The sequence below is a fragment of the Taurulus bubalis genome, assembly GCF_910589615.1.
Source record: "Taurulus bubalis genome assembly, chromosome: 20".
Lineage (NCBI taxonomy): Eukaryota > Metazoa > Chordata > Actinopteri > Perciformes > Cottidae > Taurulus > Taurulus bubalis.
In genome coordinates, this window is record NC_136608.1 from 2550366 (window position 1) to 2574489 (window position 24124).

The 24124-nt window shown below is 44.1% G+C and overlaps 1 protein-coding gene across 1 annotated transcript in view; it reads right to left on the bottom strand.

The window, feature by feature from the left end:
• Nucleotides 1-971: 971 nt before the first annotated feature.
• chst11 (carbohydrate (chondroitin 4) sulfotransferase 11) overlaps nt 972-24124 on the bottom strand; it is a gene marked incomplete at both ends in the record, with an annotated part of 70692 nt that continues 47539 nt past the window's right edge. The window contains 3 exons of the mRNA XM_079235970.1: nt 972-1596; nt 2492-2721; nt 19161-19246. Of these exons, the coding sequence (XP_079092096.1) occupies nt 972-1596; nt 2492-2721; nt 19161-19246 (941 nt within the window). The remainder of the gene's footprint in view (nt 1597-2491; nt 2722-19160; nt 19247-24124) is intronic.

Sequence of the window (24124 nt, forward strand, 5' to 3'; positions counted from 1 at the left end):
CACGACCACACAGGCGGTCTCTTATCTTTCAGCTCAGACCTCTCACTCCCAGCTTGTCACCCAATCGCTGTCAAACCCCCCGTACCTTTCTAACGACTTCCTGCAGCTCAAAGCGTTAAGGATGCTCGGTGTCACAGGCAATGAATATTAAGCACTTCCACACTTCGCCGTCTTCCTCGGCGTCCTCAAGGTGTTACACAAAAGGTCCCTTCTGCCAACATCATAATTACAGAGACCGGTGAGAACTTGTTTTATTAAAACAGTTGGCTGAAGGCCATATCGTTACGCAAACAGGTCTTGAGAGTTTAGCCGGTAGCCATCTATTACAGGGTGCCCCTGTGGCGGTGCTGAGTCGGTTTCTCTCTGAAATGTATGGATCTGACGTGGGTCAAGGGTGACGGGTGCTAACGCACCGCGCTGACAGAGCGGCCAGGAAATGTACAGTGTTTTACAATTTGACGGAGTTTCTGTACTGATCAGGGGGAAGGGCGAGATAAGCTTAGCTCCCACGATGCGTTGGGGTCAGGGCGCGTGCAGGCCGCTGTTTGCTTTGTAGAATCTGAAGCAGCCTAATTTGTCAGCAGTTTGTTTAAAGTAGGGGACATCTTCAGGAGAATCCCTCTTCAGGTCCGTCCTCTGAGGATAGGTTCCCCTTAAAACACCTTGAAGACCTGCTTCACCCACACTGTTTAGTCTTTGCATGCATTTGGTCCATTTATCCGACGTTCCCAACCAGCGCTCTGCATCACAGAGTGTATTGGACATCCTCCCCATTATGCCCAGACAAGCACGCATTACCTTCCTCTCTTCCAGCACCTGTTTATATGTCTAATTCAGACCCCACGCCTGCAAGTTACGACGACAGTTTTAAAAAAAGAAATCAAGTTTGCCTCCAAAAAAATCCCTCCACGCACTTTGTTGCCTCTCCTTAAACAAGGCAGCCGTTCTCAGAGTCCCGGCTCTGCCCTCCATCAGTCCAGCCGCAGGTAGCTGGGCGTGGAGTAGTTGAACATGAGGAAGTCCAACTTGTAGAGCTGGTAGAGCTGGGCCTGCTGCTGGGTGCTGATATTGCTGAAGAACTGGGCCGTCATGGCGTCTGTGGTGCGGGTGGACTTGGCGTAGCTCGGGAAGCGCAAGGAGTCGCCCACGCCCACCAGCCGCAGCACGTAGTTGGCGTCCTCTTCCAGCGTCTCGTACTTGCCCACCAGGTCGTAGTGGATGTGACACGGGTGACAGAGCTGGTAGGCCGTCTGCCAGTGCTCGTTCAGAGGGCCGTCGCGCTGCGTGGCCGGGTCCACCAGGTACTCCGCAAACTCCTTGAACTTGACGTCGGCGCCGTTGAGCAGGGCGTCCTGCGTGGCGTTCTTGCGGTAGCGCCGGATTATGCGGGTGCCGAAGCGCTTGTGGAAGGACGAGTTGTACTTGAGGGTGAACTTGTTGCGGTAGGCGGAGACCAGCCTCTCGAAGGGCTCGCGGACAAAGAGGAACTTGAGGTAGTTCTTGAGGCGGTGGTTGATCTCAGCAATGCTGTACTGGTTCAGCGTCTTCAGGTTGGAAGGGATGTGCGCTTCATTGGAAGGGATGTCCATCGGGTCACTGTGGAAGAGAGGCATTCGGACAGTGAGCAAAAAAATACATGCATTTACGTCCTTGTATTGTTTTGGCCCAAGAGAGGCGAATCTAAGAAGCAGTTTAGCCAATTACTGATTAAATATATAAATGAGTGACATACAATTTATCCAATCAGTTATTAATTGTTAGTAATTAAGATGAGATGATTTTATTTTGAAGGTGGCTCGCGGTGTTAAAAAGGAAGTCGCATTGTGTGTGGATTTTATAAGGTCAATTTTGTATACAAATTATAAACAGTATCGGTATTAGCACTCCACCGAAGAGGCACAAGGTGAGTTGTGAGATGTAAGTTGTAAGAAATATGTATGTTTTAAGAAAATGAGCAAGTGTTGGCTCTATGTGTATGTGTGTGTGTGTGTGTGTGTGTGTGTGTGTGTGTGTGTGTGTGTGTGTGTGTGTGTGTGTGTGTGTGTGTGTGTGTGTGTGTGTGTGTGCTATTAATGCAAACGAGGAGTAAGCAAACATAAATATAATTTTTTTGCCTTTGTACACAGCTCTTCGGTTGGTTTTGCGAATTTATCAATACATTTGAAATCATCAGTCAAGTGCAGGACCACTTGATATATATAAATATATATATATATATATATATATGGGCTATATATATATATATATATATATATATTTTTATATATATATATATATATATAGAAAGAGAGAGAGAGAGAGAATAAATGTTAAATATTTAACTGCAAAGTAGTAATGCGTGTTTGATACTTTTTCTTGCATTGAATCATACTGGGATGTTTTCTGAAATTGATTAGATGGCCCTACCAAAAAAAATGACACCAGCTGCCACTGCTGGTCGCCAATCTCAAAGCATGCATGAGAAGGAGGACCACCGGCCTCCAGTGCTGACCTGTATTTGCCCCGGCCCGTCAGCACCATCATGACGCGCTTCCAGTTGGTGCAGGCCACCTTGGGCACGTAGCAGTAGATGAGCTCGTGGTCCTCGTCCACCACGAGGTGCTTGAGGTCTCCGGGTGTCAGGACTCTGCGCTTCCGGCTGGACGCGCTGTAGACCCGGCAGGCGTCCACCACCTGATCCCGCCTGGCCTGGTGGAGCACGGCCGCGCCGGACAACTCCGGCTGTTCAGGCACAGACGGAGGAGACGGGAGAAATGATGTGAGAAGAGCTTTCAGTAACTTTCAGGATATGACATAACATATTCAGCCATTTCAACAGAATTAAATAAACATTAGTCATTTGTTGCTTCTTTTGGTAAATAAATACAAAATGTATAGAAATGATATGATGACACTTTTTACGAAACATGACCAGTCAACACATTCTCACTCCAAACCCGTCAAATTGCTCTTTGCATGTAACACTTATGCATAATGTTTTGATCAGTTAGTTATAAGCCTGATGTCTCACACAGACACTAGACCCTCTGACGCCGATGGCTCTGAACAAGACACGCTATTTGTTGATCTGGACATATTGTTAGTGAGTATATTTCCAAGCAGAATGATCTTCCGGTCTATGAATCTTTAGTTGTCTTTTATACCTTCCTGAGCAGTGAATGGAAAATCTCCCTGTGCCAATAAAGCACTCTCAAATGAAAGACTCTGAACAGAAAGAGGGAGTGATGAAGAGAGATAGCGCGTGTTATTAATCACAGCCTTTATTATAATACTCATCTTTTTATTGACTCTATCTTTTCCTCCTACCTGAGTCGCTCCACAGACTACGATATTAGTTCACGGGTGTGGAGGAAGATATTGATATTGGAGGATATTACAGATATTGGGTGTTCAACATGCGCAAATCCAAGCAGCAATCACTCATATGAGGCATATTTCATATTCACTATGATGCTTGTGATGAAGTGGACCATGGCAGGAGGAATCTGAGTCTGAGGCGGAGAGCAGCACGGGGCTTTGCATCAGACGGGAATGTTTTCTTATGCCTCTTGATTATTTTCCCTCCTGGTCAGAATTCCCCTGCAGGGCAGTTCCCCCAGATCTAATTGATTGTACTGCTTCTTTACCGCTCCATCCCACTCGCAACAAGCGTGGCCTTTCAGCGCTGCTCTGGCCAGGCGGCCATGAAATCCCTCAAGGGACCGCCACCCAGCGCTAAACACGGAGACAGCGTGACTTGTATGCATTTCTCTTTGAAGTCGCTCTACGATTATATTCCCATGTGGGGATTCATCATGTGCAAAGGTTGCTGCAAGAAACCAATCGTTCACACCTTTTCTATCTGATGCCAGAAGAGCAGTCATGAAAGAGTTACCGTAAAATCTGAATTATTTCCAGAAGGATGTCTGTAAAAGTCACATTTCATAGTGTGCCACGTTGTCAGTGAGCTCCGTTATACAGTCATGTGGTCATAGGTCGCTGCTCTCTGTCTTCATCTCCTTGAAAAATCAATTGGAAGGAAGGATTTTCCCACTGTGATCACACATTGTGGAAATAATCAAGGCATATATTAGTCTTGTTAATGCTTTCAGTTAACGATTCCCCCTTTTGGACACAGTCTTTCTCATCCCAGTGCAAACAGTGTAACGTTTGAATGACCTTTTTTCTCCCACTTAATAATATCCACGTGCACAACATATGGATTTCTCCCCCAACCAAAACCTTTTGCACAAATCAATATTGTTTTCACAAGATAATAACCTGCGCCCACAGTGGATGGAAACAACCCGGGTGCACAATGTCATAACTAGTGCACACATATTGATCTTTCCCCTAACAGATGATAGATTTGTGTGCACAACATATATTGGTCCCACAACTTAATACCTTGTTCCAACAAGGTGTCGACTCTCACAGAGAACAGATCCCGCTGTATTAGTGCCAGACACTCATGAAGCATCCATTCACATGATCGTGGTGTCGAGTAGCGTATGAAGTACTCTACTGGTATTGATTGGTATCTCTTTCAGGGGACTGGTTTTGGTACTGGCAATTGGACAATTACAAATACTGTTCCCACAAGATAATTTTTCTTATTTTCCCCTATTGTTAAAGTTCTACTTTACAACTGTATTAGTGTCTTTAGTTCTTCACAGCTCCTTCTGTTACCTCGGGTTAAACCTGTCACACACTTTCCATATTGTTTTTTCTTCTTCCTTTCAAAGCATTTTGAAAGAAGTGTAAATTGACAAGGCGTGATTACGCATGGACGTCTCCGCTCCCGCCTCTCCTCTCTTTGTGTGCTCTCCACTCTCTTATTGTTCATGCTCACGCCGACACATCAAAGCCCACTAAGGCGTAACCGTGAACGCAGAATAACAGCTCTTTGTTGATGAGAATCTCTCCTTTTCTCAGAGACATCAAGCTATATGATTCACACGAATGTCGCAGCGAGCGCGCGGCCCTCCGTCCCAGAGGAGGACAAACGCTGCAATTAGCATGAGAAGAAGGAGACAAGGGAGGGAATCTTGTCATCTCCGTCTTTGCCTCAGTGTTCCTCTCCTTATCTCCCTTCTTTCCGGGGGATTACGTTCTGGCATTTTATCTCAGAGTCTCAAGCTCGGTCGGGTCTCTTGTGCGGTTTGGATGAAAGGGAGATGAGAGCGGCGATACGTCGATACCATCTGAGAGGGAGTCGTGATGAAGATCGCTGACCTCTGGCCATGTCAAGCCGCTCCCATGCGAGAGCAGATACCATGTACGTGCATCATCGTGAGCGCAGCCCCCTAATCCCCCGTGGACCCGAACACGTGGGTCAGCACCGGACAGCAACTGCCATAAAACCACAGCTGATATGGTGAATTTAGTTTCAGCTCAGCAATTCCACGCGTTGCAGCATGATGCTATGCATTGATTTAGATGTGACGGTCCATCAGAACTGGGAGAAAACTCAAAAGGAAAGCCTGTGCATACTGTTAAACCAAATCTCACCATAAACATCATTATCAGAGTCGTGCAAAAAGAAAGTCTGTGTTTCCTTATCTTCAGACGTCGGCAGGGTCCCATTGTGCATTCAGGGCTCGTTTCGTTGTCGCTGCACATTTGTCGTTAAAAGCGTTTGAGAAACGGATGACGGGAACTGCGGAGATTGTGTTTCCATATTTCAAGTCTTCATTCCCTCGCCATGGATGCGTGATTCTCAGCGAAAGTTGTTATGAGTTTGAAATATGATCTGAGCATCAGCACGGACGCGCTGTGGCGGTAATGAATAGCTTCCTCCTGATCTGCTGATGGCTGCAAAGACAGAGAGAGCGGGAGGAAGCTAGGAGAGGATTCAAAAGGGAAGGAGGGAGGGAGGAAGTGGGCAACCAGCCCGCATCCCGAAAGGCCTCGGAAGGTCAGTTTAAAAAGAGTAACACTAACACTAAGTGTGATGTCTACGTATTTTAAGCATTTTGCACGTCATTTAACTCCCGTTGTCGTTCACAACTCGTCACAAAGGGACGCAGTTCTTAAGTACAGGAGAAGATAACGGCATGAGTAAAAAGTAATGATGTTTAGAGTTACGCAAATGAAGTGAAGCCCGTCGTTTAGTCGCTAATGTAAATCGTCATGTACCGACACACGGTTGCAGTTGTGAAAACAAACAAAACTACTTGGTTAAGTTCAGGAATAGACGTGACATAAAGTAAGTCAACGGAGGCGGTCTGCTTGGTGGAAGTCTTCACAGGGGTGTGTTTGTTTGACTCATCCCTTCACACCGTGCTCCACCATGCATGGGCCGTCTTGTTCTTTATACGACATCACCTGACTTCAGCAGCTCTGAGCGTCTGACGCCGACACGGCAAGAAAACAGACGTGTGAAAGGCCATAGATGTGTTGTGGTTACATGCTAAATGACTTGAGAAGTGGCCTTTGTATTTATTTACTGCTGCCAGGCTGAACTTAAAGGTACCCTGTGGATTTGTGTAGATTTGGAGCAATAGTTTGTATGTATAAATGTATAAAAATAGGAGGAGGAATGATTTCACAGACCTGGGATCAGTGAACTCAGCAGACTAAGCTAACAGCATTTCGGCACAACATCCTGATCCGAGCACCCTTAATATATTACTTGTTACAGAGTATTTCTGCACAGCATATTTTTTTAGGAAATGCACAAAATATAAATAAAGAGAGAAGAAGAAAACTCGGTGAAGAAGTTTGAGGGGGCCAACAGTAAGCGTTGGCCCGGGGCCCTCGAGGAGGCTCACCTGGCCCTCGAGGAGGCTCACCTGGCCCTCGAGGAGGCTCACCTGGCCCTCGAGGAGGCTCACCTGGCCCTTCGAGGAGGCTCACCTGGCCCTCGAGGAGGCTCACCTGGCCCTTCGAGGAGGCTCACCTGGCCCTCGAGGAGGCTCACCTGGCCCTAAAGGAGGCTCACCTGGCCCTCGAGGAGGCTCACCTGGCCCTCGAGGAGGCTCACCTGGCCCTCGAGGACGTCACTGTCTGCTGAAATGATTCACAGACTGAGAATCAGGGCTCTTAGTGACCACGATTCATACTGAGATACATCTTCAGAACCTACTTTCAGAATTACCATACATATGGACACAACTTTCTGTTGATAATTTATTCCTCAGAACAAACTTAGATAACATGTTATGAATACCGCCTTGGAGAAAATGAGATGCTTATGCGATGTGATTCGTCGCCCAGAGACTCTGCAGAGCGTCAGAGCACTTTGTTTAGAGAAGATGCCCCGAAACGTCTTCTCCTCGAGGAAATCATTATTTAAAAAAAACAACGCTTTCTATTGTAATTTAAACACTGCATCAGTCGGTGCAGATATTTAGATATTTTCTTCAATTTATTGTGCAGCCCTGTTTATTTTCCTCTGCTGCTCCTCACGTGTTCACTCTCTCGGGTGAGTCGTACCGCCCGGCGCTCAGAGAGGATCAGGTGCAAGGAAAGAGTTGCTCTCAGTGATGCTGGAAGAACGCTTCCTCTTCCTCTTCTTCTTCTTCTTCTTCTTCTCCTCTTCCGCTAAACTACTCCTCCATTACGCCTCAGACCTCATCCAGCTGGTCTCTGTTTGTTCATCAGCTTCTCTCTCTTCTTCTCGCGAGCTGTGAAGTCATCTAAACAAAGATCAATGGGATTCATCAAAGCCTCTCTCTCTCTCTCCCTCTCTCTCTCCCTCTCTCCCTCTCTCCCTCTCTCTTTCTCTCTCTCTCTCTCCCTCTCTCTCTCTAAAGGCAGTCTGTCTCTCTGACCCGCTCTGCTTACAGACTGGCATTCATAGAGCTGGCAGGAATAAAGCTGCCAGTGTGCCACGACTGTACTAAACACACACACACACATACACACACACACACACACACACACACATACACACACACACGCTGCTTTTCTTCACCTGAGTCTCAGTAAAAGGCAACAAGGCGAGGCTCCTTCTATAAAACCTCGACAATGCCGACAGGTAATGAGGCGGCTCCATCCTCTCCACTGATGGGGAGCCGGACACCTGCGCCGGCAGCCACACGGAAAAGAAGAGCAGAGGAAACGTTTCTTTACTCTGTATTTACCAAGGGGAAGCTGCCGAGAACACGCACTCTCTTTCTGGAAAACGCCCTGCTGCATATTCATGCGGCTCCACACGTTCATACCTGGAAGAAACAACAACCAGAGGACAGCCGCAGACGGCCAGAGCGGCCCGGGAGGACAAGCGAGAAGAAAACAGATTCACCGAAGGCACGGAATAAGTGCGTAACTATTAATTAATAGGATTTTTTAAAAAGACCTAAAACTTCATCTGCAGGATTCAGATAGTGTTGGAGAGAAAGATGAAAGTCTACTTTTGTGCTAGAACGAAGATGTTCTTGCCATTTAAAGAATGTCTCATTACTTAAAGTTCCCCCAGACACGTTCTAAATATGTACAAAATAATAACAATATTTCTGGTATTCCAGTTTTCCCACAACAAAGAATTTACGTTTCTATTCACATTGTGCCTCGCCTCGCCCATTGTTTCCCTTCTGGTTGAAATGCATTGGTCATTGGGCAGAGGCCACTTGGACAGGTGGAAACAAGTGAATATGATGATGGAGAAGTCCATATTATAAGTTCATTTTGATTACTTTATAGTTAAACTGGACTGTCTCTACTTTTAAAAAGCAGCAAAAAGAAATCTATAAAGCTGTGGATCTACTGATGACCTCATGACATTGTGACCTGATGACCTCATGACCTCGTGACCTTGTGACCTCATGACCTGCTGTTATGTTACATACGGGAAACACGCAGAGACACATACACACAAGGTGATGCAGTTTGAATCTCAGCTCCAGTTAATGATAAAGCTAATAATAATAATAAAGTAATCATTTACGCCCCCGACCATCGCCACATATTTCCCTTTTAGTGAAAGTCTTAAGTGAGCGAGTCAGCCACAGATAAGATGGGAGTGTGGATATTATTGTACTCGGCACTTCAGAGTCAGTGAAAGCTGCAGTGAAGCCTCGCCTGGCCTTAAGGAGCCGTTGGTGTTAACACACCATTTCACTAGCAGCCATTAAGAGAGCTTCACTGCCCCGTGAAGACGGGGATATACTGTGACTCTGGGAGAAGCACGGCATCTTGGGATGTTTTTTATCAAATGAATTGCTTTTGCCTAGAGATAAAATAAGATAATCCTTTATTAGTCCCACAGCGCGGAAACTTGCAGGATTACAGCAGCAAAGTGGAAAGTGCAACATCAGTAAAGAAAGAAGAAAAACAGTACGATAAATAGTCACACAGTAAATAAGTAAACCGCAAATAAAAACAAAAGCTAAAAATACACTTTAATCAGATTGAGTGTTAAAATCTACACTGGAGGAGTTTAACTAAGAAGTGAAATCAGTTAAAGGGTACTACAGAAATGTAGTATTCACTCCCAAACTCACGTAACTTCACACGTCAAACAGTTTTCACATTGAGAAGTTTGGTTCCTAAACTTAACCAAGTATTTCACAATCCTTTCTGAACCACAACCAGGTAGTTTAGATGTCTGCACCTAACGAAGTACTTGCCGATGTTTTCCTCAACCTAACTCAGTATTTCATGATATTTTCCTGAACCTCTGTAGTTTTGTTGTTTTCTGTGAAGACTGAAGTCTCATTTGAAGAGACTATATTTATGTAACTAGCAGAAATTGACACGTGTTGCTGGCTTTTATAGGATAATGCACGAAAAACAAGAAATTACTTTTTGTAAGATATCAAACAAACCGGTGGTTGAGGAAACGTGGCCATAAAGGAGCACCTGACCACACGTACAAGCCGTTGTTCAACATGAACACAGCAGCGTTTGCTGGTCTCCACCTCTCTCTCAACACGGGTCCAACAGACCTTTATGTATTGCTGCAATAAAGCCTTCCTCCCATATGGTACCGCTCATATTCACTCTTCAGCAACCCAGGAGCCGATATGGATTCAATACAACCCAATACCATCATCATTAACCCTAACCCATTACGTTAAACATGCCTTACCATAACTACATCATAGTTTATACGCCCGTCCCAGATTTGCCTGTAGTTATTCGAAAATCACTGAACAATATCTGTGATTTTGCAGAATCATTCAAAATCAACATTCTTCTCTACTCATCAGTTTCGCATCTTTTAGCTCGTTAACTACAAACGCTTTCCCTTCATTTCAGGAGACTTTCATCACCTTTAGTCTTTCCACTGTGGCAGCAGCTGAAAAGCTGCTTTTGAAAACTTTAAATGATCCTGTCTGGGACATCTAGTGATCATCTTTCTTTTTCTCTTTTTCTTTTACCCACCTGGATCAGATTTTCCCACAAAGTAACCTCTGAATTGATTTGCTTTTCAGCAGCCAAATACCAGCTCTCTGACACCGGTGTGTCCTTGAATGCACCATCTGCCTGTAAAGGATATTTGAAAGCCGTTCCCTCCGTCCTCGCAGCTGCATAACAACAAGATGCACCGTCATGCAAGCTCGATAAAAACGGAGGCAGAAATGGACTCCAGCTGAATCCGGACACACACACACACACACACACACACACACACACAGCTGTGGCCATGTGACATGGGTAAGTCGGACTCTCCCCTGTCCCACGGTCACGTTAACCCTGGAACTCGAGCTCAGCGTCATGCACACTTACACTGCTTTTACTCTCGTTACCTTCACATGGTGCGGTGAGTAATACACTGTATACATACCACCATTGCACACTGACGCGTGTGTGCACCCGTGCTGTTGGACATCCGGACTAGATAGCATGTGTGTCTTTACGTGTGTGTGTTTCTGCGTGTGTGTCGGTACGTCTCGAAGAGAAGAAGTGGGGGTATAATTATAGCACCGCCGACAAGATAATGACAAACTGCTCTGACTTTCGCTCAGAGCCATCAAAGTGTCTCTCCCCTCTCATGAGCGCTTTACCCTTTTCTCTTCCTGCATGTCTTGTTTTTAACCCCTCGGGGAGCAACAACCGCGGGAGAGAGAAAAGCAAGAGACAAATAAGCAAATGAGGGTTCTGCTTATCTCTCTGCGACGGACCGCTCTCTGATTAATTTGGTAGAATCTTCGTTCCTAGTTCAATGTCATGTTTCACCTGTCAACAGGTATGAGGCTGTGAGGAGTTCAGAAACACGACCTGGTGCTACAGGTCCTTTGTGCTTTTAGACCTGAAAGCTACGAGCTCGGGACGGGTTTGGATTGGATTGTTTCCAAAAAGAAATCTCTCTCTCTTTCACTTTCTGCCTTCACCAATCATCTGCATTGTAAGTAGGTATGTGATGCCCACCATCATTTCATCCAGCTAGAAATTAGCGTCACATTGTCATGATTAGCATAGAAATTCTTGAGGTCACGAATTATATTCACTTCATCTTAGAGTCCAAGTGGACGTTTGTGCCAAATTTGAAGAGATCCCCTCAAGGTCGTTCCTGGTAAATCACATCGACAGCGGCTTCTTAAAATCCCCACTCAGTCGGGTGAAGGCCATTACATTACAGGACTTTATGAGTGTTGTAGCATACAGTGTGTATTGCTACTGAACCGATCAGCTATGTGCAGAGCTTATGATGCCTTGTTTGTATGTGCTGCTCTATTTCCATAGTCAGATGTTAGTTGTTAGTTATTCTGTGAAAAGAAGAAAAACTAAGTAAGCCTCTGTCTCGGGTCGGGTTCACGTCTCAAATTCAGCAGAACCAAGTCGGGTCGGGTCTGAACGTCTGTGTAGAACTCTCTGTGCTTTCATTACCCAATGCTTGTGTTTATAGTCCTCATTCATAGTGTGATTACAGAGCGCCTTCAAACCGGAGTTACATCCAGGTATCTTCTGTTCTGATGTTATTATTGTTTCTTCCAGGCCGGTCCACATTAACAGGCCCTTCAGCTTCGCTAACACTCCGTTTATTTCCTCATTAAATCCCCTAATGGGGAGTCAATTTATAGGCAGTTTAAGACACGCTGCCCTCAGCAGCCCATCGTCTGCTAAAGGCCACGCAGGAAGTGAAGCATATGATTTGTGCTGCAGGATTGGCTAATTGGCAAGAGCATGGTGGAAACAAAGAAAAGAGCACTACTTACAGAACATAATGTGTCAATAGGACAGCAATAAACACTCTCTGTGAGGTAACACTTCCTCTCCAAAAGGGAAACACAACAGCCCAAAATGTGGACATGAAATCTACAGGGAAATCAAGTTAAACCAGCAGCCTCCTCCATCTGTGGAGCTGTGTCTCCTGTGGTTTTCTCCCACAGTGGAATCATACGATGATCTCAAGGAAACGAGCTGGTCGAACCTAAACATCTGTATTCCTCCTCTGTTCTCTGTGGCTTGCTGTGATCTGCTGTCTCTCCCCTCTCCACAGTTTATTTCCTCGGAAAACAAAAGATCTCTAAATCCCTTTGTCTCCTTTCACTCCCCTTTCTCCAGCCACGCTCATCTGCAGCCTCCAGAGAGAGAGACACAAAAAGAGTGCAGCCTCTTCTTCTAAATCCCTTTGTCTTCAAAACCCAGAGTGACTTATCCAGCTTCCCACACACACGCACACACACACACACACACACACACACACACACACACACACACACACACACACACACACACACACACACACACACACACACAGCGTATAGCTGTGTTTTCTGATGGCGTTTACAGCAGAGTGATGGTTCCAGGGAGGAAGGGAGGGGAAGTGTGAGAAAACACACACACACACACACACACACACACACACACACACACACACACAGACACACACACAAGTAATCCGAGGGATTGTGGGTTAGCAGGATATCTGCAGCTGGTGAAACAATCCAGACAGGTATTATCTAGCGGCACAGAGACACTTGCAGACACTTTATTCCCTTCACTGGATACATTCATCTATGAAACCCGAAGAGGACCATTCATTTTGAACCATTTACAATTAGAATTAATTCTTCGTCTCCCAAAAGTCTCTTGATTTACCACAATGCCTTTCTGTCCACAGGGTCATGAGTTCTGGGCCATGACTAGAAGGAGTGAGACCGTGGACACAGGTCCTGGGTGAGCAGAAAACTCTTTCCAAGGGATTCCAAGGCGTCGCCAAGGCCGGTGGCTGGAGAGAAGGATGTGTGGGTAACTTTGCTTAGGGCGCTGCCAAGGAAACCCAAACTCAGATATTCAGTGGAGACAATCAGAGCAGGACGTTCTGATTGAGGATCTTTCGTTCTCAACGAGTCCTCAAACAAACGTGACAAAACAGGTCATTTGTCAAAAAGAAAAACCTCTGCTGAGAGTTTTCTGACCCTTTCACCAGGACAACCTTGTTTGCCAGTTGAACCTCTCAATGCAACCGTCCTCTGCAGGGAGTTGCCCAGTTGTCATGGTCCTGTAAAAGTTCAACTTTGTTCTGTCCACTTTGAAGAGAAAGACTAGCCTTCACGTTCTGTTCGGGCCGTGCAACAGAGGAGTTGTAGTTAACATCAGTGACATACACTAAATAACACGAAAGGGTCGAGCTATACCGACTAAAACCGCTAAAACCGACACTGAATAAGAGGTTTTTAGGTGAACAAAATATTACAATTAACTTTGAAATGACACTGAAAATATTAAAGTTCTAAAAACAGGGAAAACACAGACAACGCCGTGGTAGAGGCCTAAAGCATGCCCTGATGTCTGTTTGACTCTAAATGGACCATCAATTACTAAATGAACATCATGATGTATGAAGAAGACTTGAAACTAGAGATAGAGATTATAATAATGATAAATTAATAATAAATCAAGAGAGAAATAGAGTCATTTCCCATTGACTTATATAGAATCGGACTAGAAAGCATGCATGCAGGTTATCTGTGGCTACGTAGTGTGTGATGATGACACAGGAAGTGAGAAACTGACTCATTGTCCAAAACTGGTAAATAGTTGCAGCCCTCCTGTAGCTGTGAAGTTAACATTGTCTTTTTCATTGTGTTGAGCGTTTTTGTCGTGTCCAATATGCTATAACATCCCAATCTATCTATTAAAAAACTTATTTCCACAAATCAGTGGACACACACCTAATGATATCCATCTTTTTTTATCAAATTAAGTTGGTTTCCATGGTGAGATGGAAGATTATGGAAATTATGGAAACATACAGTCCATTAATGTGAGTAAATTGTCGTTGAGAGTGTAAACAGAGAAAGAAGAAACAAATCAAATCTGACCTCTGAGCGATTAACCAAAGTGTAAATAATCGTCCATAATTTAAATTTAATTTAAATAATTTAAACCCTTTCTGAAACTTAAAACCCAAAATATCATCATTAAAGGTTTTTACTTTACAGGATTTATTTCCCGTCTCTGTGGGGACATTTGAAACAGATGCACAACAACACACACACACACAGACTATGAACACATGCTTCCATTACAGTGGACCTCCATTAGCGCTGACGTCAGCGTTGAGTCACTCATGCCGGTTCCAAACCCAGACACAGTTTGCACATCCTCAGTTCTGATCTCTGAATCAGCATTTAACTGTGAGCCGGGTTTTGGCTCGGTAATTATGGCGTCTACATGCCTCTGGAGGAAAAAAGAGAAAAAGCCTTTCCATGAGGAGGAAAGATAATTACTGTGTAAGGAAACGAGTAGTTTCCTTTCCGGCCTTTAGATGGTATCTGACCGTGTGTGTGGCCACATCAAACCATTCCCTCTGGAGGTTTTATTGCATTTGGCAAATCAACTCCCTCTGATTTTAATTCTGATTAAAGAAACCAGTTTGGGCCCCCAAGGACGTGGAGTTCAGTTCTGCACTGTGATGGAGCGCAAACACTCTGCCGAGTAAAAAGAGCAAAGAAGAGGATCTCTGTGCGCTCCTGGAAGACGCCGTCTGCTCCCTGCCTGCTGCACCTTGGCAAGAGGGAAGTTAAGCCTTTGGATTGTCTCCAGATGTATTTAATGAGAGCGAGTATTTGTATGGAAATCACAGAAAATGTATTAATTGAATGTAAAACATTCATTCAACACACAAAACAACTTGGAAAGAGAAAGATGGATGATTTATTTGGGTGTTAAGAATACACTGCTTTGAAAAAGTGATTATCAGTTGGTTTAAAGCAAGTAAAAAGAAGCTGATTTACTTAAAAAATAAGTTCCTATTATATTCCAATCATGTGTTTTTGTATGCAGTAAGTGTATCACAGTTTACCTTAAAGTTTTCACATGTTCTAATCTATATTTGAGAATAAATATAGATTAGAACATGCTAACATGCTAACAAGGCCCTGGGTATGAACACCAAACATTGGCACCCTTGAATTCGGGAAGCGGCACACAGTCACAGCACCTGCCTGATGGTTTGACCAACTAAATAATATTAAATCACATATTAGTGTTTTAATATTTTGGGACGTATTTCTAAATCGCTTTTCCATGATTTTTTAGATTCTGCCCGTTCCCTCCCTTTACCCTAACCTTAAACCTTAAACTCAAGTCTGCAACCTAAAGTCAACCAGTGAAGAAAATTAAAATCTAAATAAATAATTATATAATAAAATAACATTTTTATTTGTATTAAATAATTAAATAATAACGTCCAAAATAAGCCAAAAATGTCTCCACTGTGACGGTCTACAATTCAAATTAACTTATCACAAATCCAGAACACATACACTCTCTCTCTCTCTCTCTCTCTCTCTCTCTCTCTGTCTCTCTCTCTCTCTCTGTCACACACACACACACACACACACACACACACACACACACACACACACACACACACTCTTTCTTGACCACTGACCCCAAGCGCCCTGCTAAAGTTTACTCTAGCTGCAGTAACACCCCCTGTGCACACAGAATATATCAATGGGACCTTCACATGGGTGAGAACGTGTGGAAAAATCCTTCACCGAAAAAAAGACCTTCGGCGAGTCTACGTGCACCGGGTCTAATCCTGACCATCCACAAAACCACTTAAAGCCTTCCCTCCAGCCGTGTACCTTTTATAAGGTGCTCGCCACGCTGATGAATGACCAATAGAGGAAACAAAAAACCGACAGAGATGATGCGAGAAAAGGAAAGAAATGTGAGCTGCAGAAAGCACAGGACACAGGAGGCAGAGCACAGGGAGGAAAAGGACAGCTGGAGGTGTGAGGGACAAGACAGACCAGGTTAGAGCAAAGAGGCAGGCGGACAGCCGGTGATAGATAGCGAGGAGGACAGTGATGAGAGAACAGAAGAGGAGCAGAGACTATCCAATCCATCACTGTGATAGGATCACCTCCAGCAATGTCCTCCTGTCTCACTCCTCTCTTCAGCTGCTGCAGCACTACTGAAGAAAGTATTGTGCTTCAGCCTCTGCAAATATATCGTATATCTGTTTCAAATGTCTATTCTGGGAATAAATTGGTTTGCATGATGATGCCCACACACATTGTGTATGGAACCCTTTTCTGTTAGTATACACAATGCCATGGTGGAGACAGATTCATTCTCTGAACACGTGCGTTAACGCTGGGTTGTTTCTTTCATTATGTACAGTGTTGCTTGTAAACATCGTCAAATTTGAGCGCAGAAGAGAACTCAGCTGACTGGTTTGTGGGCTAGCTAGTCAGAAGGACGGTACAGCCCGCTGTTTGGCTAATTTTCCTTGAACAGTGTAAAGTTTGCATGGTGGAATTAGCAAGGTAGCTCGCTAACTAGCCGGCCGTTAAATGAGTAAAATGTAACAACCTAATGCTTTATCCACAAACTCTTGGGAAAGCATGTTGCTAACACCAGATAAGTGACTGCTTTGTTCAGATCATTTTCTGTGAACAGTGTTGCATGAAAGCATGGCGGAAATAACAAGCTAGCTAAGTAGCGAGCCGTCCGCTGGTTAGCTTGCTAAATCGGCCATGCTTTGATAAAAAAAACACAGCAGGCCATCTCTTCCTCTCAATAATAGTTTAGCCAATTAGCAACATTTTCTTTCCATCTCTGAAACGCTTCGCTGATAGTGTAGCATGCTATAGCCTAGAATCACAATATTGAACTACAATAAAGATACTGCTACCCAACAACACGGCAACATGACATTTTTTATGTGAAACTTTATCCCACTACTCTGAGTGATTAGTGTTTGCCACAGTCTGTCTTTTGCTTTGCTTCTAGACGGCTGTAAAAGGGTCTATACTGTTGATCCTGGCCACCCCTTTTTTAAACATTAATCTGTTGAATTTATTTTCTACCTTCAAAGCGTCTATTGGTTTCAGATCACTTGCTTGAGATTGGTAATCCATCACAGTAAACAGAGTCACTTTGCTTTTCGTCAGAATTACATTATCATTGCAAGCAGTCTTTGAGGAATTATGATGCATGCAAGGACAAAGATGCCAAAGAACACATTTTAAAGAGAAACCTATAACAACTTCTTTTTTTTTGCCAAAGCTTGAAAGCTTGCAGTACGAGCTTTTTGTAGTTCTGTTGGTTGTCGTGTTGCACTCCACTCCTGCAATATATCTTTACAAATAGTGCAAGCTTGTCGTTTTTTTTGGGCTGTATTGATTTGATTGCTAGGCTGACATCATTAAGTGTTAAGATAAGTGATACGTGAAGATAAGATTTACGCTACGTAACAGGTTACTTACCACAATCCTTTCTTCAACCTAACCAAGTTGAACAGTCTGAACAGGTAAGTTTATTTTGAAGAGAAGAGCAGAAAACGGTACGTGCAAAACTGACGCCAGAGCGGTGCGTAGAGCGCTATAGTTTGAAGTAGTTTGAGCCACTGATGAGTTGGGAGTAAGAACTTGTTTGTTTTTGCAAGCAAATCTTCAATTGTTTGTTTTTGTTCTGGGAAAACATATTTCTTGTTGTGCAGCTGATGGTAATGCATGACAACATTGTGCCTCCACCGTCCTGTACAAATAGATGAGCTAAAACACCCACAGCCTGCACTGATTGCCTCGGATCATTTTTAGATGCCATCATTTTTTGGGGGAAATCTGCAATCACAATGAAATTCAACACAAAGGGGCTTTTGTGTAATCAATGACTCAGTTAGCAGTATCCTTTTTACAACATTTGCTTTTTGTCTTCCAAATTAGATTTTTTTTTTTTAAATACAGCTTATGAATGCAATACCTTTTTGGCAGACACATCTAAATGGCATTGGCTGCCAGCAAGGCCTTTTTTTTACCCTCAAAGCTATGGCTGCCCAGAAGGTAGGAAATCATCCTAAAAGTATCAGCTGCTTTGGAAAGCCATCAGCAGTAATAAACGCAGAGTACACACGTTTTGTAAGTAATGGGCTGAATTGTGTAAAGCCATTAATGCACTTTTTAAGAACTTTTTAAGAATTAGGATGAATCCATACTGTGGATGGTACACTTCTTTTTAAAGTGGCTGTATTTTCACTTTAATCTTGTCTTGTTCAGCTTTAATAGTATCCATTAACAGAGTTCATTCTTGCCAGACCTTTGTCCCTGTCTCCATTTTCATTTTGCCATCCTCTCTGTCTATCCTCACTAAGGAGCTATAAGCTATTAAAGCTGCAACCCACAATATGCATTCATTTCCTGCCGGCAATCATGTAGCAGGTGTCATGCTCTCAGATGGCTCCTCAGATGGGATTGTGGAAAGCTCAATGATGTGAGGCTTCAGTGGCTGGAACAAACACTGACAGTGCAATAATAACCCCACTATACGCGGAGGCAAGTGAGGAATACCACCTGCTGATGCTTAACACTTTACTTTAGTTGCCTTGTTCTTTCCTCTCTGTCCTTGAGAGAGGTAAGTTGTTCGATTTCAGCAAAACCTCGGCCCCTTTTTGGCCTTCCGTTTTCATTCGTTAAAGCCTGAAGGCGGCTTTATCGCCTGGGGCCAGTAAAGCTCCCCGACTACCGGACAAAAGATGGGCAGCCATTATGCTAATGCAGTCCCCTGGAGTTTTCAAGCAGGTCAATGTGGACGGGGTGACACTCAGGTTGACGTCGCCATAATAAACTAAGAAGACTGAGGCTTGCACACAGGCAGGCATTCACAAAAAATATCAAACCGAAGTCAGCTGGGTTCAGCCCCTCAGAGGGCCTTATTGGGTCAGACCTCTGACAGCTGGAGGCGAGTACAAATAGGAAGAGACGAGGGTCAAGAGAGATGGGCATAGAGATTCAAACAGAGAGAGCAGTTGTGCGAGCATGGCAGCCTCCTACCTGCGTGGGATTGTAGAGCTCCTGCAGGGCGTTGCGGGACCCTTTCCTACAGCAGCCGTCCACCACGAAGGGGTTCCTCCGCATGACTGCAAAACAGAGAGGAAGCAACACGATTACCTGAGGATCAATCACACCAACAGTCCAGCGGAAGGAAGGAACTACGGACTTGTTGAGAGGAATCAGTGAAGACCTTTGTGGCTCAAGAACACTGACTCTCTACATATGTAGTCTTCTTCTACTGGAATACAGTCTGTTGCTACCACATTGTGTAAACACCTCTTAAAGTTAACGCTATCCACGAGTGGCACTATGGGATGGCAGACCTCCACCAAAGCCACGCCCTATCTCGCAACGTTATAGTTTGTAGTTTGTATATCCGTCCCATTCATTGGATCCTGTCCAAAATGTAATGGTTTCTTCCATAGCCTATGCTACCAAGTTCCATGAAGATCAGGCCAATCAGTAGTTTTTTTTCGCAATCCTTCTGACACTCAGACAAACAAACTAAAATGAAAACATCACCTCCGTAATTACAGGATCTTTGGCCCGTTTAATCCCCCTTCATTTCCTACCATTCCTTTCTATTAGACAGCATGATCGACAGCCAGAGGAACGGGACACGATATGGATGCAGTAAGAGAGTCGGTATACGTTGACCCACATCTGCTTTGCTGCCAGTCCAAACAAGGTCAGGTCCTTCTCTTGCATCATTTATTTTCAAACCATGAAAGTTCCCACCACCTAGAAAAGCTATTTTGTATGTGTGATGTTATCTCAGTATGAAGTCAGTGCTATTTTGGAAGGGAAGATTGTGTTATTTCTTTTCTTTTTTAAACACCGTCTTGCTTCAGAAGAGCAAAATTGTTCAGGAGTTGTGATTTATGGATTTACATATTATGGTGATATATGGACAAAGATAGCAAAGGTTTGTTTTTATTTGGCTTTTGCCCCCAACTGGGTTTGATCAGGGTTTGTTGCTAAAGAGCCCAAGACGATGTTTTACGTATTTCTACGTAATGGTGGAGAAAACACGCCTATGACCAGAAGACTTGCTCCCTATCTGGGTTGTATTCTTGTGATAGATGCAGGAGGAGTGAAACCTAACTGCTCGTTGTTTTATCCGCAGACCCCCTGGAACAATCCTCAAGGACGGCACTTTGGAAACCATCGCTTGAAACGACCAACTGCAGCGAGGAGGCGGCAGAACGCTACAGGGATAAATAATGAGAGCAGTGACTATATGCCAAGGGCGAAGCCACAGTTCAGCGTTTGTTTGGCTGGATCTCAGCTCTTTACACAACTCGATACAGAGCGGTAGCTGCTGGCAGCAGCTCAGTGGGAGCAGCCAGCGCAACACTCCGCCCCCGCCAACACACTCTCTCCAATTACTCTGGATGGAAAAAGCGCTGAAGAACGGCACAGGATTGGCAAGAGAAAAAATGGGACCGCTAACGAGAACGCCAAGGATTTAATGGCAGTTTATTCCACACGTCATCTGCCTCATGTTAATGGATGAACATGTGTTACTGCCATCAGGAGAGCTAACGATGAGACCGACGCACGTTCACACTGGATCCATTTCTATACAGTTATCGCCTCCATCAGTAGACCTTCCCAGTTATCTTCAAGTAATTAATCATTCGACGATGCTTTGTTTATACTTCATACACCGTTGTACCTTTTTCAATTAGTAACCATACCACTAATTACTCAATAACTTCATTAGCAACTGTCATTTTTCAAGAATAAAAGTTCCAACTTCTCAAATGTGAGCATTCGCTACTTTTTATATCACTGTAAGTTGAGCTTCTCTGGGTTCTGAAAAACAAGTAATTTACATTTGTTTTACTTTTGTTTATTTTCTGAAATTAAAACGGACAGTAATAAAAATAATTGTTAGTTTCAGCCAGTGCAATAGCCATTTAGGACTCTACCATTTCCTATGTGTGTTGGGGTTTTACCCGTTGTACATTCTACAACTTAAGCCTAATTCCACTTTCAGCATCTAGTAATTTTCCCCCAGGATCAAGCATTTCATCACAAGAAAATGTATCCCTGCCATCGTTTAGCGATTAGAACCTTCATGACGGGTCATAAAACAGTAATTACCTTTTTTACTGGCCCAAAATTTTGTAATCATTTGCGAGGACTATAAGATTCTACTAACTACTATGAGCCGAAGTCCTGGCGTCATCAGTTCGTTTCTGTAACTGAATGCTTGTTGAGCCTCAGACTGAGCAGTACTTTTAAATAACAAATAATAATTGTACACTAGTCACATTAAAATAATATAATTATAAAGAAGTGTACAAAATAATTATGCACACATTTTTCTACATATTTCCAAATGTGTGAGTAATAGTCAGTGCTTATGTGTGTGACATCTAAGTTATCTGAAGAGAAAAATATATGCAACGCAATGAGACGCAAGACAAAAAGCGTGCACTACGAGATGCAAATCGACCACAAAGAGAAGTGAAATGACTACAAAGAGAATCAAAACTACCCAATCGACCACAGAGAGATACAAAATGACTACAAAGAAATGTCAAACGACTACAAAACAGACACAAAGCGACTACAAAGAGACGCCAAACGAGAACAAAGACAAGCAAAGCGACTAAGAGGTCGAAACAGAATTCTTTGTTTAGCCTCCGCTGTGAGAAGTTCGCTCCTCTGTGGGAGAGGGCTGTTTGGTTTTTATTAATTTAACGTCTGTGCCCAGGGGTGTGTTGTCTCACAACCCTCCGTGGTCCAGGGTCAGTGGCCAATTATACACATTTGCACTATGGGACATATTTCTGCCTCTTTCCAGTGTGCAGTGGGAGCAGCAGAGTTTGCACATCCGCTGTGTAAAGCCGATAATGTCACAATCCACATTTGCTCATCTTCACACCTGCTCGTGCACTGAACTGTAAATTTACAAATCTGTTGACTACAAACATGTAAATCTGTCTGTGCCTTCCAGCCAGTACACACTCAGTATCCACATAATGAGGATGTTGTTTGTGACTGTCAGTTTTTTCATCTTCTACAATCCTATTTTTTATTTTATTTGCCGCAGCAGTGGCCAAAATTTCCCTTCAAAAATCAATAGGGGTTCATCTGCTCTCACTCCCATCTCACGTCGGAGGAACTTCAAAGCAAGAAAGATGCTACGCATTCCTCAGAGGGCTGTTGGTTTAAAAAGAATTATGAAAAGAATCTGGTTAAAAATTGATGATGGAGTGTGCTGAGGCTGGCGCTGACCACGGATATACCCAGGATCCCTGTATGTGAACTGTAATCCCTCCATTGGCCCTGGGGAGGCTGCTGAGCGCTTGTTAGTGTAACGAGCCCCAACAGACAGCCATGACCTTCACACACCGAGGGGAGGATGGAGCGAGGGATGCCTTCACACACACACACACACACACACACACACACACACACGCCTGTACATGCACGATTAATCATGCACACACACACACAATCAGAGCGTGATTGATAACCTCGTGGCTTAAGCTGGTATTTAATAATGCGCTTCAACACTGCGTCCTACTGTGGATGATGTAAACAGGCAATTACTGCGTTTCTCTGAAGACGTGAGCTCTGAGTGCAGTCATGGAATATCTGCTTTTGTTTTTTTTAAGATGCTCACACAAGCATTTTGCACACACTTCCAGTCCCTGCGGGCTGCTCCAGCAGACCGGCGGTGATTGCTGATTGCTGTGGCCGCGGCTGCAGGTGGAGCTCAGGGTAACGAGGACGCAGTCCTGTGTGAGTCTGCGTGACGGGTCGCAGAGCTGTGGCGATGTTTGGCCGCTTGCATCAGTGCTAATGACGACGGATGCCGGAATAAATCAGGTTGAAAGGTGGAGCGTGGACACCGACACATTCAATTCTTCCAGGTGTCCGTGCTTCACCACGAGGGACGGACGGCTGCAGGAAAGATGCTCCGCTAAAGTCGGAAGAGGAAGTAACTGAGCCGTAAACACTGCAATGAGTTTTACCGTGAACTATAATTTGAAAAAGCCATTCCACACAAATGATGTCTTGTTATAATGAAATAACAATGAAATGACAATTATAATCACAGAAACTTTTTAATAGATGTCTTTTCAACAAAAAACTAAACGTTTTGTTCTGCGCTGCTTTGTTAAACTTCGACAAGGGAAACACATGCAAAGTCTGCGAGCCTCTCCTCCATCACATCATCACGTTCCATCTACAATCACACACATATATATATATATTTCCAGTGTCATGTCATCATGGATTACACACATATTTTGGGGTTTCGACAGGAAACGAGGGGACAAAGAGCAATTTTCTGCTGCCTTTTTAACTTTTGATGAAGCTATTAGTCAAAACCTGTCAACCATTTTGAAAAAGTGGCATAGAGATCTTGTGAATTCCATTCATGGCTGTGCTGTTACACTGGAAAACATGCATTTTCTCTGATTTGAATTTCTAAGACTTTGTTGTTGGCTTTGTGAGCACTTTTTTCGTAGTTTGCACTGTTAGCGCTGTTAGCACTGGTATCTATGAGCCGGCGGCTGACCGTCGACATGTTGAGAGCCGTTGAGAGGCAATCAAAATGCTCCCAACTTTGTAAGCTACAGTTACGGTTGTATTGTTTACCTTGGTGTTGCTAGTGGAGGCAGTGTGGCTCATTCAAACTAAGAAACGCACGCCGTCATATCCTGATGATCGTCTCTGGTGTGAACAATGTTCAGACCCCACTTCCTCCCCTAAACTGGGGAAGGAAAAGGGTCAGCCGGAGGACGTGGGCCAAGCCTGGAGCTCTAAACCCTCCTTTAAACGTTTCCTATCCTCGTCCTGCTGAGTGCTTTTTCAACCAATTTCAAAGTGAAACAAATTTTCCGTGTAGGTTTATGCTTATGTGACCACCCTTGGAGAACAGAAAAGCTCATCTTTCTTAATACCTTCGTCCTCACACAACTCCACCCCCTTCCCCTCCA